The 19,981-nt window shown below is 37.2% G+C and overlaps 2 protein-coding genes and 1 non-coding gene across 4 annotated transcripts in view; 1 reads left to right on the top strand and 2 right to left on the bottom strand.

The window, feature by feature from the left end:
- Positions 1-5,152: 5,152 nt before the first annotated feature.
- On the bottom strand, positions 5,153-5,319 carry LOC134364260 (U1 spliceosomal RNA). The gene has a single exon (XR_010021817.1). It is a non-coding gene; the product is annotated as a U1 spliceosomal RNA (small nuclear RNA).
- A 2,659-nt stretch (positions 5,320-7,978) lies between these two features.
- Positions 7,979-19,042, bottom strand: ENY2 (ENY2 transcription and export complex 2 subunit). 2 transcript variants are annotated; one of them, XM_063079806.1, is made up of 5 exons: positions 18,967-19,042; positions 17,371-17,447; positions 12,077-12,147; positions 10,669-10,743; positions 7,979-8,223 (listed from the first exon to the last, which is right to left on the bottom strand). In XM_063079806.1, exons 2-5 carry the CDS (start codon positions 17,436-17,438, stop codon positions 8,147-8,149), a joined length of 291 nt encoding a protein of 96 aa, XP_062935876.1. In that variant the 5' UTR covers positions 17,439-17,447; positions 18,967-19,042; the 3' UTR covers positions 7,979-8,146. The 2 variants fall into 2 exon arrangements, with proteins under 2 accessions (XP_062935876.1, XP_062935875.1); XM_063079805.1 differs by having other exon boundaries at positions 7,982-8,223; positions 18,895-19,027.
- A 227-nt stretch (positions 19,043-19,269) lies between these two features.
- NUDCD1 (NudC domain containing 1) overlaps positions 19,270-19,981 on the top strand; it is a 75,783-nt gene continuing 75,071 nt past the window's right edge. Inside the window, exon 1 of the mRNA XM_063079740.1 lies at positions 19,270-19,474. Coding sequence (XP_062935810.1) covers positions 19,357-19,474 — 118 coding nt within the window. The 5' untranslated portion in view covers positions 19,270-19,356. The remainder of the gene's footprint in view (positions 19,475-19,981) is intronic.

Genomic DNA, 19,981 nt, shown 5'->3' with positions numbered 1-19,981 from the left:
ACCTTGACATGGATAGCTTTGGTGTAATGGCAATTTCAATAAGCCCAAACTGCATGAGCTGAGTGGGAGGTGAAGAAATAGAGACAGTACCTGCAGACAACCCAATTAAGAAATCTTGCTTAGAAGGGGAGCAGAGAAATGGGGCTGTTCCTTGAGGGAGATCTGTGATCAAGACATGGTTTTAATAAAAGAGGACAGACACCAGACTAAGTGACTGTGCTGCTATGGCTGATGCAATAGAAGGGGAAAATGCTGATGGAAGAGAGAGGGTGACAACTGCAGCAGGGAAATCACTGAGAAGGAGACACATTCTGGGATTCAGGGTACATGGGGAGGCAAGCCTGGATGTATGAATCTGGATTCAGGAAGGTTGGTAGGTTTGGTAATGGGATGATGCTGAGTTATTATGGTCTGATCACTGCTATTTCCTTAGTAAGGCATGAGGCAATGTTATTAGCACTGGAGCAGAGTGTAAATTAGGCATTTGGGGGAGTGGGAAAGTGTTTATACTAGGAAAGGATAGTAGAGTTCTTGGGCAGGAAAAAGTGTTCATCTGAGGTTGTGACCATTACTTTATTTTCAAATTGTGATCATGGATTGGGCTAGTTAGCATTGTCAAAGTGTCCATACAACCCAAAGTGATATACAGATTCAATACAAAACCTATCAAAATTCCAAAGGTATTTCTCACAGAAATTGGGAAAAAAAAAAAAAACCCTAAAATTTATGTGGAACCATAAAAGACCTGAATAGCTAAAGCTATCTTGAGCAAGAAAAACAAAGCTGGAAATACTTCTGGATCAAGATGGCAGAGTAGACGGTCCCCAGAATTACCCTCTCCCACAATCAACCAATTACAATTATTAAAAAGCAACGACTGCCAAGCTGGGGCTGTTAAGAGCTCAGAAGAGGAGGAGAGACCTATGGAGTTCATGAAGGCAGGAAAAGCCATGATGAGAGAAAGATAATACCGCTCCAACAGTTTTGATCCCCAACCACTTCAAGGCTGGCCCTGGTGAGCACATGGAACAAGAGCTGGCAAAAGCCACAGCTGTGCCCTTTGTATGAAATCACTTGGAGACTGCAGGGCAGAAGAGGGCCCTGGGTGGCCCCCAGGCCAGCAAGATCACTAACAGGGTTCCCGTGGGCTAGCACAGGATTGAGGGGCCACAGACAACTGAAAAAAGGAGCCACTCAGAGGCCAGTGAGTCATTACAAGGGACAGGCGCATGTCCTGTCCTACAGGAAGTGTTTTGAGTGTGGGTGGTGAAGAAGACGGGCCCACCAGGGGAACACTGGGGCACAGCATGGACGGCTGATCTGTCCTCCAATGAGCACAGGACCACTCAGTGGAGACTGGTCAGGAATACAAAACTGCAAGGGGTGCAGTTCACTGAAAAGACTCAGGCCCAGACCCAGAGTTTACACACAACCCAGGTATTCCAGACCTCACAAGACCTGGAAGTGCTTACAAGTTCAACAATTAAAACCTGAGCTGCACAAAAAGCCTTCCCCAGGAAATCAGCAGCAATGAAGCAATTTAGCTCAATTACAGGGCTCAAGTGCTGATCCCGTAGGAAGTTCCCCATTTTAGATGCAAGCAAAGGACAATAAATTAGTTCCAGTACAGAGTTTAAGTGGTGGGAGTAGGGAATAATCCAACACAGAACTGAAAGAAAAACAAAAGCACTCACAAATCCGGGACACAGTTCTGATATTAACCAGTAAAGGTCTAACACCACCAAAAGAACACCTATTAATGTGTGTGTCTGTGTGTGTGTGTGTATGCGTGCACGTGCAAAAACACTTAAGATGTGTGATCTGTGATCTGCTCTGTTAGAAAATTTATTATTATTGTTGTTATTATTATTATTATTATTATTATTAAAGGGGGTAGGAGGAAACTTGGGGAGGCAATGGATTTGGCTTGATGGTGGTGATGGTTTCACGAGTATATATTTATCCTCAAACTCATTGAGTCATATACATTAAATAAGTACAGCTTTTTATGTCAATCATACCTCAATAAAGTGGTGTTTTCAAAAACAAAAAAGGCAAGTTACAGAATTACATAAACAATATAAAACACCTATGCCAAGATGTAAAAAGAACACTGATATGTATTTTATGGTTCCATACATATCAAATGTACACAAACCAAAGAAATTTTTATCTTATCTGTAATGTTTAATTCATTGAAAAATATCTGAAACATTGTAGTGTCATATACTAAGAGGGAAAAATATAATAATAAAAATTTTATTTTGAAAAATTTTAAACTTATTTGCAATATGTATCTATATATTCTTCCCTTAGGTCCACATTTTCTATCTATGTTTCTCTCTCTTCATGTTTGTATATGTATCTTTTTGTTGTTAAACCATTTGAGAGTTAGTTACAATGTGACATTTCATCCCTAAATACTTCAACGTGGAACATGGTTATTCTTCATGAATACAATTATAACACTCACTAAATTTAACTCTAAGCCTACAGTCTGTATTTGAAATTTTCCCAATGTCTGAATAATGTCTCTGATAGTTCTGTTTTGTTTATTTATCCAGGATGACCTGTTGCTTTAAATTTTCTCTTTTCTTTTTATCTAAAACAGTTCCTGTGCTTGCTTGCTTTTCTTTCTTTAGTATTTCATTACTTCATGACATTGACATTTTTTGAGAAGTCCATGTTAATTGTTTTTCAGAATGTTGTGGTTGTCATTTTCAAATGAGACTTAGAAGAGTCATATAACTTTCCTCAACAAAGTTCAGATGATCAGGTGTGTGCAGGGAGTTAGCTTTCAGGGTAGTTAGGTTTAAGTAGGACTGCATGTGACTGGAAAAAAAGAAGAGAGAAGTTAAGGGAATTCTAATGATAAACCACCAAGTCTTCGCTGGTAAGGAGGAAAGTGAGAACATGAGGGGAATGATGATAATGATAAAGGGGTCATTATTGTCATACCCCAGGGTTCACTGGAGGTCTCTATAAACTCTCTATAAAGTGAAAGAATTGGATCACGAGCATAGGAGATGTAGCTAATTACTGAATGCGTCTGTTCCTTATCACTAGATATGTCTGGTGGAAAGCTCAATTTTTATGGATGGGGTAAAATATGGGAGGATAAACCCTATACATAAAATTGTCTTATGAACACCATTGTTAGGACAATAGTACAGTATATATATATGGACTTGCAAATTCCTTTACCATAACTTTATGTCACAACTTCCAAGAGAAGCACCAGAAATTCTCATACTTAATTATACTGCCAATATCCCTAGCAAATAGGAGATATACTGTGGGTAGACAACTGTCACATGGAACCCTTAAATGACTATGAAGTCATTAAGTACATCAATGGTAGAACTGAGAAGAGAACCAGAGTCCTCCTCTCATATTGTCAGTATCACAGCCTAATGATCCTCAAATCACACACTGTACATAGCTTCCTAAATCACCTGCACATCAGACAGGCTGTGGCATAATGAACATTTCTATTTCAATGATTCTATTTTGTGAAGTAGCTGTCTAGGAGGGAAACATTCTCAAGGGTATACCCTCAACAAAAAATGTTAGGGTAAGAAGGTATAGGGCAACTGAAAAACTAAAAGCCATTTATTATCACTTAATTCTGGTAATCCTGGGCACAAAACTGAGGGATTTGTGGATGTGATAAATACTGGCACCAACTCCTGTACTCAAAACTGCTTTATGAGCAACATGGCACCATGATTTCGGATTCTACATGATTTTGTTCATTGATTTTCTTTACCATTGTCATCATAAGGCAACATCCATTGAATGTCCACAGATTTTGGCACTGTATAACGCTCTATTTGTACTTTTTTTAAAAAATAAAGTGACATAGGATTAAAAAGGAAAATATGAATATTATTATCTTTTAAAAGGGCTCTCTACGAGAAAGGAGCATAATGACAAGGAAAATAGACACTGAAAATTATTTCTTTCATTTTTCATTTAAGAATTTACTGTGCTGCTTCTTTTTTCATAAAGTAGGTGAAATAGAACTATTTCAGTAGTTGTATATGCTATTTAAATCAACTTCCTGCCAGAATTGTTGAACTGGCTTCAGAAAATGGCCCCAGAAAAACAACAGCTATATCTCACTGTAGCTTCATCTTAATTTATACTAGAAGCACATTCTGAGGTCCTCACATGAACTTTTAATTCAATAACACTTTCATCTTCAAAAAGCTGGCTGGCCTGAATCGGAATTGGACCTGTTTAAATGATACACAATTCAGTTAGGGAGCCCCAAGGAGGGCCAAAATACAGACTTTAAGTGCTCCCTTGTGGCTGCTAAGAAGAAAAACCAAATATAATTTGAAGTCTGGAACAAACAGCCACATGCCGAATTTCTTTCTCTACTGCCACTCATTTATTTAAAAGAATTTATCAAGAATTTACTCCGTTAGGCACTGAGGATCAAAAGTTAGATGGGATTCAGTCTATGTCATAGAGGGTGAAGTTCATAGTAGAATGAGGGTAAAGATAATTTTAATCCTCCCTGCCAAGTGCTATTAAACTATTTATTCTGTTTCAATCAAGTTATATCAGTCATCTTCACTTTTGTAGGTATTCTCATGGTAATTAATACTATGTAGAAATTCCTGGAAAGTAAAAGTGGCTATTTCCCATACAAGTGTAATTGATATTTCTATATAAAACTAAAAAACAAATAGCAAATAATTATGTATCTCTAGAGTTCTTTCTAGGATAACATGAATCCATATTGTTTTTTTCTGATTATTCTATTAATAATATACAAGATTTTATTCATTATTTTAATTCCTGCCAGGTCAGCATTACTAGATCTATTATGTAAATAAGGAAACCGAGGAAGAAGAGTCAGTCTTACTTGGTAATTCAGTATCACAGATGAGACTAGAACTTGAATTGTCTGATTGCACCCATTTGTTTACCTGGAATTCATTCGATGGCTTCTCTGTAGTTTCTAATGGTAAATATGAGGGGTTTTATGAAGTCACTGAGTAACATGAAATAGCCATTTACAAGAAGGGTCAAACACATACATACACACATTCACATATGCACACATTGGATCATTTCCAACATCAGCTACTGAGCAGCTGTCACAGTTCTCTTGAGTTTGATGGGGTGGTTTCTTTGTTTTCTGGGGAGAGCATAAATGCTGTTCTCCACTACCACAAATTATGCAGTTATTGAGTTTCCCACATTTGGGGAAATGGCAGGGGTCAGCACATCCATAAGTCAGTGAGTAAGCCTCACCCTGGGAAAATCACCTTCACGATCATGGTATCTCTCCTGGCAGGTATCGATGGAGCTTTTTATCAAGTTATGAAAAGTCCCATATCCAATTACCAATTCCCAGCATCACCCAGTCCCTGGCTTGGCACTGATCAACCAAATGATACATTTATAATGCCAAAGCAAATTGATCACATAAATAAGTCAGTTGGGTCTTCTTTAATCCTGTACAAGAGAAGTTTACAGTAATCCTAATTAGTGTTTTACTCACCTGGTGCAGTCATGTAATAATAATCCTCCTAAATTTCCAACATTAAGCATGAAAGTGTGCAAGATTTTTATAGAATATATTTCTAGTTTACATACATTAATGATGTGAGTCAAGATGTTGACAAATTTGGTTTATTTGAAAGATATCAATGGTTCTAAATGCAAACCACGAGACATTTCTGTCAAAGAAATCTAAAATTGGTGGAGGTGGGGGGGGGCTTCTTAGCACTATCATTTCAAAGCTATGCTCTTTAGTACCTTAAATTGCTATGAAGTATTTTCAACTCAGCTACTTTATGTTCCATTTCAAAATATTTTCATAACTTGCTTTTCATTTCTTCATATTTAGCTATTAAAATAGTATCTCTACAAGCAATTTTTGGTTTTTATATACAATACTATAAAATAAGAACTACCCGCTATTTCTAACATTTGTTATATACCATTTAAGATTGTTTCCTTTTTGATAAAGGGTAGCGGAATGATGAGCAACCCTATCATTACTTTAGAACACCGTCTTATAAGAGATGAAGTGAAACAAAAAACATTTTTGGGTACGTTTAGTGATTGTGTCTCAGGCTCAAAACTTTACATAATTAAGCACCGTTGATTCAAAGACTATTTAAAATTTAAATTCATCAGAAAGATGAAATTATCTCTGGAATAGCGAATCAAAAGTTAATGTAAAGCCTTTCCTCAATTACATCCAATTTATTGTTACCCTCTTTCATGCTCCCATGTTCACTGACTGGTTCATTTGTTCATTCATTCCCTCACCCATTTACTCACAAATAAGCATTAATACAAAGTCAAAAAAGTCACATTTCTTCCTCTCCAAGAGATGCATGCAAAAGTTCAAGAACCACTGTTTTAGAGAAGTTATGCACAGCCACTTCTTACAGAAAGTAGTGGGAGATCTAAATCAGACAAGGAAGTATCAGAATATTTTAGGAACTCGAGCTGAATTTCGAAAGGCTAGTAGGAATGAGATAAGTAGGAAGAAAGGCCTTTCCAGGCTGATGAATTTTCAAAGGTATTTAGGGATGAAACAACTTGATATTTTGGGGGAGTCTTCAGACTAACTGGAAAAACAAGTAAATATTAGATCAAGGGCCTAGGTGTTAAAGCTGTTTAATTTTCATCTTGCATTAAAAAAATTTCAAGTAGTGAAAAAAAATGACCAGTCTTGAACTGTAAGGTCACTTAGGTAATAGTGTGGAAGATACTGGAGAAGGCACCGAGAAACTAGGGCAAAGAAATATTAGGAGTCTACTGCAATAATGTAGGCTCAACTAAGATAGTTAGGACAGCAGGTGGTGAACAATTTACAGCCTTGCTATACTTGAAGTGGTCCTCAATCAGCAGCATGAGCACCAATCAGGAGCTAGTCAGAAATACATAATCTTGTGCTATACCTCCTACCTTCAGGATCAGTATTTTACCAAGCTCCTTAGGTAATCTGTATGTCTGTGAGGTACCAGAGATAAGGGATACAGAATAGGCAGTTACTGGGTGAAAAAAAATCACTATTTTAGATATGGTCAGTGTTTAGATATGGAAGCACTTGTGGAATATCCAGGGAAGCTGATCCATAGTAGTTGGGGGTCTGGAGGCTGGGATGAAGTCTGGTTTGGAGATGCAGTTTAGCATTTATCAACCTGTTGGTATTTGAAGCCATGGTCTGACCCAAACTTCCTGGGATTTGCCCAGGAAACGTATATCCAGTTAGTTAGGCAAAGGGCCCAGAACACAGGCCTAAGAAACACCATTATTTAAAAGTCCCATACAGCAAAATGTCTTCCACAAGAAACTGAAGGAACTTCCAGTGGTAAGAAAAACCATATGAGGAGTGGGAAGAGAGGTCCAAGTGGCAGGATGGTCAACATTTTCATTTTCCAGTAGAGGTCACATAAGAATAGACAAGAATCCATTGGATTTGGCAATCCTGATGTCAGAGTAAAGCTAATAGGTAGAGATTATTTCCCATTAAGTTCTTCCTCGATCTTAGTATGTGAGAATGCAATTTAAAGATTCTGCTTTCAAAGTTCAGATGAGTAGAGTATGTGGGAGGAGCTTGGTATGAAGCCAGCTTGCAAATGTTCTCTCTTCCACTAGATGTCAATTCTTTCAAGCATAAGGAAGGCACAGAAAGATGAGTAAGACCCAGTCCTAACCCTCAGAGTTTATAACAAATAATAATAAATAAGACAAATAACTGTAGTACAAGATAAGATATTACAATTGATAAAATATTATGGGGATTCAAAAGAGGGATATACCATATGCAGACATTCAGGAAAGGCTGCATACTTCTCAGCTATTAGCACACATAATTGTACCTACTAAATATTTAACCGATTTTGACTTTTTTTCTCAACAAATCTGGTGAATTAGTAATAAAGACAAAGTCCCATTTATTCCAAAATTCAAGCAAACTTCAAATTCATTCATGAGATATTTATTAAAATAACACATTTAGGGAAAAAAATCAATACAATGTATACATCATTACTGAAAACTGTATACCATCATACAAAAAAGGATTTTTATCTTGGGAAATTGATTTCTAATTTATGGCAAGTTTTACTTTCAGAAATAAAACCACAGAACACCACGATCTAACTCAATCTTAAAGGCTGGCATGCTGAGCAAGGAATGTTCTTATTCTTTGTAGGAGCTCCTTCTTTACACTGTCAGGTACCAGGGCTGAAATACAAAAATAAAAACATAAGAGTAAGAAAATTCCAATTAGTATATGTCAAGTTGAGATGTGACCTTTTATTCAGGATGACTAAAAAAAGAATTTCAATAAATAATATTAATTGTTCAATTTAAAAAAATAGGTAAATATATCTGGAAAAAAAGTGTCTATTTGCAACTCATTATTTTAATGAATTACCTAACACCTTAATACACTGCATGGTGATGAGGAGAAAACATTGGAATATTCTTTAAATTGGGAATGGAGAAGACCATTTTTAAAGAGGCTATAACAGATTGATAAATTTGATTTAACCACAACAAGAAAAACATATGCTTGGTAAAAATCACCATAAACAAAGCTAAAGGATAAAAGTTGGGGAAATGCTCTTACAGAAAAGGGTGATCTCTCTACTACACAGTTGCTTCAAATTGTTAAGGAAAAGACCAGCAGGCTAAAAGAAAAATAAGCAAAGGAAATAAGGAAAAGGAGAAACCAATCAGGTAGGCTAAAATCCAAAGGTCAATAATATACTGTGTTGACAAGAATGAAGAAATATAGGCACTCTTGTATTAGCTGGTGGGAGTATAAATTGGTACATGTTTTGGAAGGTAATCTGGCAATATATTTTATTGAAATAATGAATGCACATATGAGGGTACTTCAAAAAGTTCCTGGAGAGATTCCTATGATCTTTTAGTTCTATTTTTCCACGAACTTTTTGAAATACCCTTCTACTCTCTGACAGCAACAGTAATTATATGTCATATTTTTATCTTCTTTACTTTCTGAATTTTGACCCATGTAACTGTATTATCTATTAAGAATATTAAATAAAAAAATGCAAAAAACCACAAAAACAGGAATTAACTAAAATATCTAACGTACACACTGATGTTCAGGAGAAATGGAAAACTTCGGATATAGTTCAATATTTCTATAAAGTTTTACACAAATAAATACACAAATCAAATAAAGCGGATACTCCTTAACTTTATAAATGGTTTAGTTTTAGCCAACCTACAAATAAAGACTACATAATTAATTCGAGTCCGTTGGAAATATAATATATACATGAAAAATAATTTTAATCAAAATTATGAGATCACGAATGGATCAGTAGCCTTGGGATAGGGTGCGATTATAAAGGGGTAGTTCGAGAGAGGTTTTTGGGTAAGGGAACTGTTTGTTCTGTAACCTGATTATGGTGGTGGTTACATAAATCCATACATGTGCATATAGTTCACAGAACTGCACATTAGAAAAAGACCAATTTTACTGTATGTTAAATAAAAAAAAAGTCTACTCTTGACAATAGTAAGACTAAAAACATAAAAAAAAATTTATTTTATTTTTCTTTATTTGCCCTTCTTTAGCAGGGGAGCTACAAGAGAGTGAAATATCTAAGATACAAGTGTTGAAGGAGAAGCAAAGCATAATTTCTAACCTGTATAACCAGTTCCTAAAAATGTTAACAGATTAAATACAAATTACAGGAGAAAAAAGAAAAAGGAATTGTAGAAAATTATTTTAAAATATAAATTCGTAAGGGGAACAAAAAAAGTTTTAAAAATTTTCTTCCCTAGGACATACTTGAAGAAAAAGTCATGTTTTTATGCTGTAAACAGACCTAAAGAGATGCTTTAAAAGGATGATGGGTTCTGTAATTTCTTCCCAGCAGGTAGCAGTTCAGAGAATTAAGTGTTCTATACTAATAGTTTCAAACTTACTTTTTCTGCTCAAATTCTTTTTACTATTTCTATGTGAGAAAACAATTTATGGGCCATCTTATTTACCTGCTTCCACTTATGACGAAAAAAACATAAAACACCAACTTTATCAAATAAATGAAGATAATGTAGCTAACTCTGAGATAATTATGTAGTTCTTAATATTTAGTATGTATCAGTGTTAATACAATATTTCCTCTTTCCTTTGTCTTCTATAAACAAGGCATTAAAGGTAGAATTTAAGAAGGTGGTTGAATTGTGAGTCTGAAATGTGGATTATTCTGAACATAAAGTTGTTCAGCTACCAAATTCTTAGTTAGACATTCAAGAAGATAGACATTCATTTATTTTTAATAAGGAAAGATAGTGAAGCAATGACTCAGGGGCTGGAGTAAGACTTGGAATTATTAAATATTTAAATAGGCCATATCTGATAAAGTTTATAAATCCTAGCTTCAGGTAATATTTGCCTCTATATAATTACATATTTAAAAAATTATCTGTCTTAACCGTATTAACTTACATTGGTACATTGTTTTAGAGTGCTAAAACATTTCATACTATCTCATCTGTTACTCAAGACTATGCTAGAGAGACAAGTAGGCAAGTATAACTCTTCCTATGTGAGGCAATACAAGTACCCAAATATTTTTGGAAAGGGAAGAAAAAAAAATCATGTCAGCAGCATATGTTTCCTTTGACATGATTTGTATTCCTTACCTCTGCCTTTTGGAGTGATTTCAGCCACCAAGTCATCAACAGTAACGTGTTCTAGTCCTTTTTCTTTAATTACCTCTTATGCAAAAGCAAAAAACAAATCATATCATTTAAAATCATTATCTGTAAGAAAGATTTTCATAGAGGAAGGGTTAAGATCATGTTTTTAGAGTGCAGACTGGTCTTAAAACAAAAAAAAAGAGGACACTTCTTTTTTTCTTTTCTAATGAAAATTTAGTTCAACCTTACAAACATGGTAAGTATTCTCCAGTTCAAAAAGATAAAAGTCTGTTCATCTCTTAGCTAATAATCTGTAACTTAGATAATTTTAATACTTAAAATAAATTTGAACTGTAATGCTCTAATCTAACTGAAAAAGTTAAAAACTTACAACTGGATAAAACTTATTTCACTATAATCATACCAGCTCTTAAATGTATAGAGGGGAAAAAAACCTATTATTTGAGTGTAACCTGTAATTTCATAGCCAAAAATTAAAATGTAGAACAATTCCTTTGTTCCTTTCTCTTTCTAGGCTGGGCCAAAAGAAATATAAGTGGGAATATAATTACCATTACTGGTTCCCTATTAGCTGCTTTACACCATTTAATATTCACAATAATCTAATGAGATAGGCATTTTTCCCATTTCACAGGTGAGGTGATTGAGGTTTAATGATTAAATAAAGTCATCCAAAAACAAGCTGAAATTCAGCTCTAGTCTTTTACCAGTCTGTATGACTTCAAAGTCTGTATGACTATGAAGTCTCTGCTTTTACTACTTTGTCACATTGCTTTCTTACAGTTAATATATAAATAGTCTCTATTATTTTCATTTGTAGAAACCATTACAATACAATGGGGATTCACTAAAGGTATCCAGAATTACATTATACTAAAAGCTGAACTAGAAAAAAGGCTCATCTTAGTGACATGTACAATCTATCGAGTGGTATCATCAATACCCAGCAGTCTAACAAACTTCCATTCTATTTATTTTTAAGTTTAATTCTCTAAGACCTTTTATAAACAAATTTTTCAAAGACTGGAGAGATATAATTCCGATATGTCTGCCAATCATAAAGTGCTCAATTTGTTTTTAGGTCAAACATATTAGGGATACTAATGTTACTGAAAAAGTGTAATTCCATATTTTGATACCAGAGAAAATTCTGAGGTCATGCTCATTTGTTTTAAGAGATGCACCAAGAATATTTCCAAAAATTTAGGAATGAGGTCAACATATAGCACTGAGAGAAGGAAACCATTATTCAATTCTCCTGTATGTTTAAAATTATGCTTGAGCACTCAGTGTACTTTAAAATAGCGACTATAACTTTTTTTTAATGAACCCCAAACCAACCCAGTTCAGAGCAATGGAATTAGTTTGTCTTCTAAATGAAACTGATTACCTTTACAGTGTGCCTTCAACTGATCCTTCCAGCCACATTCAATTAATTTAGCTCTCAGCAACTCTTTAAGGCTGTTGAAAAAGATGTGTTTTCAAATTAAACAATGTGCAACACCTTAGATAGGAATGTTTGAAGCAAAGCTTCAACTGTTCAACTAAAAATTCCCTGCCTTCTAGTCACAAAACTTTAACTCTACTCTCTGGCCTTCTTACACACTTTCGACTTCCCTCTCCCAATAGGAATATAGTGTATCTTGTACAACTTCTAGAGGGTATTAACTGAGATTGGAGCAGCTGCACCTCTGAAATCTACAAATTTTAAAATCTAACCTCAGGGACTATCCCATTCTTTTAGCCCAGCCTATCAGGCCCTTCTAAATTACACTTTGACTACTATTTCATTGATTCTAAGATTGGTTTTCCCCCCATATTTTAACAATTCAGTAATTGGCATGCCTATCATAATTTAATTTGCAGTGTTTTCTTTTTCCTTAACGGTAAAAAGTAAGGGTACACATTGCAACTAATGGCATCATGGATGCAGTAAAATATTTGCTTATCCTTCATGCCATACCCACTCATACAAATCCTCAATTCTCAACCTATATCATTTAATTTCTCAGTTTAAACATGTCACAAATCAAACAAATTTTCTTTCCCTACAAAGTGCCTCTCTTTCAATATTCCTAGGCATCCACTACCTGACATTTCCATCTTGAAATTTAATTAGGTCCTTCACTCTTAATAGGGACAAATCCAACTTTTGATTCTCTCCATTTCATCCTGTTCTTCTGGGAATGGCAACTCCATTCTTCTGGCTTTTCAGGATAGAAACTCTAATCCTTCACTTAGCTCCCTTGTGCACATCCAACACTACACATCCAATCTATGAGCAAATCCCACTGGTTTTAGTTTTAAAACATATACCTAGAATTCAAACGTTTCTCACCATCTCTACCATTACTACTCTAGTTCAAGCCACCATCTTCTTTTGTCTGGACTGTTACCAAACCCTTCTAAATGGTCTCCTTGCTTCTTCCCTTGTACACTTCATTCTCCTCCCACTGCTCAAAACTCTCTAGTGCCTTCCCTGTTTATTCAGAATAGAATTCCAAAACTTCATTACGGCCTAAATATCCTCCATGATCTGTCTTCTTCCCTACTATGCTTCCTCTCTCCTTCACCCAATTTACTCAGTCTTCTTAGCTTCCACGTATTCCTCAAAAATGCAGGCAAACTTCTGTCTCAGGACTTTGGCTCTTGGAGTCTCCCTGCCGCACTACCTCATATTCTTTGGTATCTTACCAGAGAAGCCTTCTGTGTTTTTGCTATCCAAAACATCACATTCCATTATTCCCTGCTTTATTTTTCCTCTAGCATTTCTCACCATCTGACATACGAGGGGTCTTCAAAAGGTCCATGGAAAATGTGTATTATGAAAAAACTATGTAAGGATTTAAAAATTTTTTGCATCAAGATAAACTGGTACTAACTCGTTATAACATGTCTGTACAGGATCTAATTTGAGGCAATAAGAAGGATAAGACATCAGTTTGAAAAGAGCCCCTATCGCAGCAACATGAATTCTGCTAAAATGGAAGCAAGAACAAACATCAAATTTATGGTGATGCCTGGGTGGAAGAATGGTGAAATCACATGTTTTACGAAATTTATGAGAATGCCCAAAGAAATCAGCAGTTTACAAATGGATAACTTGTTTTAAGAAGAGATGAGACAATGTTAAAGCTTAAGCCTGCTGTAGCAGACCATCCATTCCAATTTGTGAGGAAAAAATTAATCTTATTCATGCCCTAATTGAAGAGGATCACGACTAACAGCAGAAACAACAGCCAACACCACAGATATCTCAACTGATTCAGCTTACACAATTCTGACTGAAAAACTACCGTTCAGCAAACTTTCTGCTTGATGTATACCAAAATGGTTGTACCCAAATTAGCTACAGACAAAGGCAGAGCTTTCAATGGAAATTTAAAAAGTGGGATCAACAAATAAAACCATTAGTTGTGATGGCATCAGAAGCACTGCTCAGGCTTAACACATTCCCTTTGGGCTCCATGAGATTTTAGACAGCATGCTGCCTGGCCTTTGGAAAGTGGGAAGCTGGAAAGGCTTAAGACTGTACAAACTGACTTTTTTATATATAAATTACTTTAGTAAGACTAATAGGCAGTTTCCTATATTCTCTTTTACTTGTTACGAATAGTGTTTACTTCTGATAGTACTTTCAGGCCATAATATAAAAAACATCCTATTATTAATTCCATTGTTTTTTCGTTATCCCTTCTCTGTACTTCTATTATTTTTCACATATTCCTTTTACCATGACTTTTAAAACTTCTAATATAATGCCAGTGGTACTTTAATGTTACATATCAGATTGCAAATATAATCTTTTTCATGTTTCAGAATTTTGTTTGCCAGTGCTCATATTTCTTTCAAATAATTCGATTAAAGTTTTTATTATCCAAAATTAAAAAAAAAAAAAAGTGGGATCAAGATCTTGAGGCATTTCTTCGAGGAACTGTAACAGGAGATGAAACATGGCTTTATCAGTACAATCCTGAAGACAAAGCACAATCAAAGCCATGGCTACCAAGAGGTGGAAGTAGTCCAGTCAAAGCCAAAACTGGACTGGTCAAGAGCAACGGTCATGGCAACAGTATTTTGGAATGCTCAAGGCATTCTGCTTGTTGACGCTCCAGATGGCTAAAAAACAGTAACATCTGCTTATTAGAAGAGTGTTTTGAGAAAGTTAGCTAAAGCTTTAGCAGAAGAATGCCTGGGAAAGTTTCACCAGTGAGTTCTTCACTACCAAGATAACGCTCCTGCTCATTCTTCTCATCAAATAAGGGCAATTTTGCAGAGCTTCAATGGGAAATCATTAAGTATCTATTTTACAGTCCTGATTTGGCTACTTCTGACGTCTTTTTGTTTCCTAATCTTAACAAATCTTTAAAGGGCATCCATTTTTCTTCAGTTAGTAATGTAAAAATGTATAAGTGATTGACATGTATAAATAGTCAGGACCGTCAGTTCTTTAGGGATGGTCTAAATGATTGGTAATATAGCTTACAAAAATGTTGAACTTGATGGAGCTTATGCTAAGAAATAAAGTTCATATTCTTTATTTTTATCTTGTAATTCAAATTTCCCACAAGCTTTTTGGAGTCTCCTCATATTACACATTTACTGTCAGTTTCCTCCCATTAGAATGTAAGCTCTGTGAAAGCACAGACTCATTCTGTTTACTACTGTACCTCCAGCACTTTAAAAGGGCATGGCACATGCTAGAAACTCAGTAGCTGCATGAATGAAAAAACAATCAAACTAAAAATAATACATGATCCCTTATACTCACTACCGACAGTACTATTCTCTCAAGTAACCCAAGGCACTGTTCTAGATGCCTCCTTCCTCATATTGAGGGCTGCTGTTTCTACTTTTTAAAAAAAAATTTAAGTTCTCCTTTTCATTTTTGTTTTCCATTTTAAACTCAATATAATTTTCTAACTCATTTTTCTGCCATCTATCTTGACCCCTTCAAGTCTATCCTTCACACTGACAGAGTAAGACTCCTAAAGTGTAAATGTGATCTGGTCATTCCCTTTCTTAAAATCTTTTAATGACTTCCACCACTCAAAGATAACATCAGCAACATGTTTTTGCAAACTCCTGCCAACCATTTCTGACCCCTTCTTTCTCTAATTTTTATTTTTTGGCAGCTGACTGGTACAGGGATTGAACCCTGGACCTTGGTATTATTAGCACCATGCTCCAACCAACTGAGTTAACCAGACAGTCCCCTTTTTTTCCCGTCCTTTCTTTGACAGAAAAAGCATTCTGCCACTGTCAGGGTACAAAGATGGGTAGGGTGTAAGTGATGAAAATATGACCTAGGTAAGGCTGATCATAACCGGTCTATTAAGCAAGATGGTATCAAGCTAGGTCCTTTGTTGAGGAAGGTAGTCTAAGCTGGTGGGATGTAAATTCTGAACTGCTCATCTCTGCCACCTGTCAGTAGAGCCTGCTTGAGAATAAAGCCAACACAGTGGAAAGCAGAGCTGAGAAAGGAAAAGAAACATATTCCTGGCACCAACATTTGAGTGCCTGGACACAGTGGTACCTGAAGCAACTTCAAGCTCTTGACCTGTTTTAGTTAAATAAACTTATATACTTCCACTGGTTAAGCCAGTTTCTGAGTTTAGTTTCTATCATTTTCAGTTGAAAGAATTTTAATTCATACAAAATCCACACTCCTCCTGTCCACTGTTCCAGCCACATGGCTTTTACTTCACCCTCTAGTTTTCTCTTATTATTTTGCAGTTCCCAGAACATTATCATGTACCAAAGCTCTGTAACTTTGCATATTTTCTTCTACCTGCCTAAAATGTCTTTTCCTTTAATGGCTTGAGAACTGCTAATCTTTCTGCCCCAGCTGCAGTACCTCTTATATTATTCTGTGAGATCTTACCTGTTCTCACCTTAACCCCCATGCAGAGTTAAAGGATTCCTCCTATTCCATGTACATATATTTCTCTTATACACTTTATCAGCCTGCTTCTGGAAGCCTTTCTTGATTCCTCATCTCTTCCTTTGTACTTCCAAACCTGTTTATTTTTCAAATATTGGCCAATCATGTGCCTGACAAAGCATTAGGTGCTGGGTATACAATAGTGTTTATGATATATTAGACTATATTGGAGGATACAAACTAGCAAAATAGGTGGTTAGAATACAATGTGATTTAAAGCTATGATAGAACAAGGTATTTGGGACTTACATAGAATCCTTGAAGAGGCACCATTAGAGATAAGACCTCACAGATAAGCTAGAATTAGCTAAAAATGAGGGGAAGGAGGAGAAGGCTTCAGAGAGCTTCAGAGAATAGGAATAGCACATGTTGCTCTGAGGTTAAGAGAGCTTGGTAACTGAAACTGGTTCTACCATGTCGTCTCCCTATTAAAACCTGGGTAACAGTATGTCTTCAACTGTAGTTATTTGGGTATGTATTTTTTCGCCATTAGATTATACATCCTTAGAGAGTTACTTCTTGCTCCTATTTCTGTATCACCCTCTTCCCTCCAAGTCTTGCAATACTGAATAGACAGACCTAAATTACTTTTTATACAAGTCAGGAATAGAAACTTTTGAAACATCCCAATTTTCTATAATTCCTTCCACTGACATGTTCGCTCCTTGCTGTTTAGATTCTTATAAGGTAACTATTAAAGATGGTAAAATTGTAATTTATTAACACAATCTGTTACTTACCGTTCTCTTTCTCCAGTTTCTATCAACTTTTGGTTAATCGCTGCTCTCATCTGCGCATCTTTGTTCATCTTGCTAACCTGGACATCAACATGTATTTTCAGATATAGAGCATTTAAAAAGCATTTTCTTCTAAATCCTCTAAGCAAGCATCCTAACATGTTTAACATTCTAACAACTGAAGGGGTGATAAATTTCGATAGTGTGTTAACAGTATCATTAATCTTAATATTATTTACTGCATCCCTAGAAGTCATACTGATGAACTCACTTTACAATTTTTTTCTCCAATATACCCTTTATTAATGAGTCTTTGATAATAATAATAGTAACAATTATTAAACAATTATGTGCCTATGACTGAGTGAATATTTTGTGGGTTTTTAAAAACAGCACTTAAAATCCCCAGAATCTATTGGTACATATTAGCAACATAATTTGTATTTTACCGATGAGGAAACTGAGGCACAGAAACAGCAAGTAGTGAAAGCAGAATTGGAACTGAGGAGCTTTGACCCCAGAAGCTTCAAAACACTGTAACTGCATAACTGACTGCGGATCAATTCTCCACCTTAACTGCATTCAAAATTTTGGGGAAGCCATATAACCATAAAAGATTATGGCCAGCCGCCAAAAACAAACAAACAAACAAAAAAGATTAAACCCTATTAGTGAAAAATGAAATTACCAGGTAAGGCTCTAAGTGCTTTACTTTCCTCTTCACTACACTGTACCCAGAATTACAACTGCTAAACTAATTCTAAGGCTGTGCGTGTGTATTATCAAACACACAGTGTTGGTGGGATAAGGGGGAAAAAATTCTCAAACTAATTCCTTAGAAAATTCTCATCAAACCAACCCAAACCAAAATAATGTAGAAAGGAGACGAAGGGTAAAATTGGAGTCATTCAAGCCATTTAAAAGTTTAAATAAAACAAAACTTGGAATAAGCTAACGTTTTCCCACCTAATCTGTCATTAACTGGAGACTACTTTTGGTGTCTCCCATCTCGCTTATATGAAAACTCAGACTAACAATGCGTTTACTGATTTTTTTTTTTTTTTTTTTTTGAGGGAAACAGGAAAAAGGAGAGATTGAGAAAGAAGTAGGAAATGTTTGCTTTTGTAGTTGGAGGCTAACACTTTCAGTTCTAGTCAGTACCACTCCTAGAATATTGAACTTGATCTCGTCTTGGCCCCTAAAATACAGATAGTGACCTTGGACAAGTCACTGAATTCTTAAGGGCCTCAGTTTTCTCACTGGTAAAACTAGGGCGCTAGGGGACCCCTCCCTCCCAGTTCAGACACTCTTTGGGAAAACAGAAAGGGCGGAGACAGCGGGAGAGGCGGAGGGGAGGAGCCAGAAAACAAAGCGAGGACTGGCTTGAGGCCAACGCCGGTGGCCCGCCCTGTCGGAAAGCCCTACAGGCCCGCGAGCGCGGGAGGGGAAGCTAACGAAAGACAGCACATCGAAAGGAGCCTGGGCTGGGCCCGGGTCCCGGCCCTGAGGACCACGGGCATAGCTCACCACCATCACCGCGGGCGAGGGCCGTCCCGTCCCAGCGACGAAATGACCCTTGCGCTGACGACCGTTACCTACCACACTCTTCGGCTGCCCGGACTTAGACCCTCAGTAGCTCGGGCACCTAAGCACACAGAAAGCTAGAACACGCATTTCCGGGGCGGGGTCTTGCACCCTGCCTATACTGTGAGAATTTAACCAGCGCGGGCCGCCTCCTGGCCGCTCAGCCCTCTGGGTAAGAGAGTCCAGAACTTACTGTCGTGCGTGCATTAAGTCCCTAGAAAACTGCATTTCCCAGAATGCAACAGGGCCAACTTCCTCATGGACACTACATATCCCAGAAGGCAAGTCTGCACCGCAGTGTTTACTGGGATGGGAACCACGCCGCTTCCCAGACTCCGTGCTGAGTGAAGCGCGGACCTTTCAACAAGACCTTTATTAATTCTCACGCTAGGACCGTGGAAGGCGATGGAGGTGGCGGCTAATTGCTCCTTGCGGGTGAAGAGACCTTTGCTGGATCCCCGCTTCGAGGGTTACAAGCTCTCCCTCGAGCCGCTGCCCTGTTACCAGCTGGAGCTTGACGCAGGTGGGAAGCGGCGGCGCCCTTCGCACTCTGTTCTTTTCCCTTTCGGCTGCCATCGGCCCGACCCTTTCCGCATTTTCTTTCCGTCTGACTCAGGCAAGCCAGGCGACCGTGGCCTTCCTCACGGCTCAGGGTGTTCGCTTTTGGAGAATGATGCGCATCCCAGACCCCCGTGGAGCCGCCTTCGCGCGGCTCTTCGGTAGCTGGACTCTGGGCTCGGAGGTCTGGCATGCGAGTGCTGCCTGGGCTCCGGCCGCCTGTCGGTCCCCGGCCTGGTCCCCTTCCAGCTGCTGGGAAGGCTCAGGACGTGCTTTCCTCCTGGAGCATGGACTGAAACGTGTGCGTTGAGAAACCACACCCCCTCGGAGGACCCCCAGCTCCTGTTTCCTCTGACGGAGAGCTATTTTTTAAAAGAGAAACTACATTCGAGTCAGAGCATTTTTGGTTACCCTGGTCCTGGCACACTAAAAACTCTGTCGCAGAGAACATCTCTAGAAAATTCGGGGGGAA

This window comes from Cynocephalus volans, chromosome 15 (assembly GCF_027409185.1).
Source record: "Cynocephalus volans isolate mCynVol1 chromosome 15, mCynVol1.pri, whole genome shotgun sequence".
NCBI lineage: Eukaryota > Metazoa > Chordata > Mammalia > Dermoptera > Cynocephalidae > Cynocephalus > Cynocephalus volans.
This window is presented reverse-complemented; position numbering and strand designations above follow the sequence as displayed.

Excerpts from the sequence above, each read along its gene's own strand:
- ENY2 (XM_063079805.1), bottom strand. Across the intron at positions 10,744-12,076 it reads GTTGAAGGCACACTGTAAAG|AGGTAATTAAAGAAAAAGGA; the intron begins GTAATCAGTTTC and ends CTTTTGCATAAG. Across the intron at positions 8,224-10,668 it reads AATCACTCCAAAAGGCAGAG|CCCTGGTACCTGACAGTGTA; the intron begins GTAAGGAATACA and ends TTTGTATTTCAG.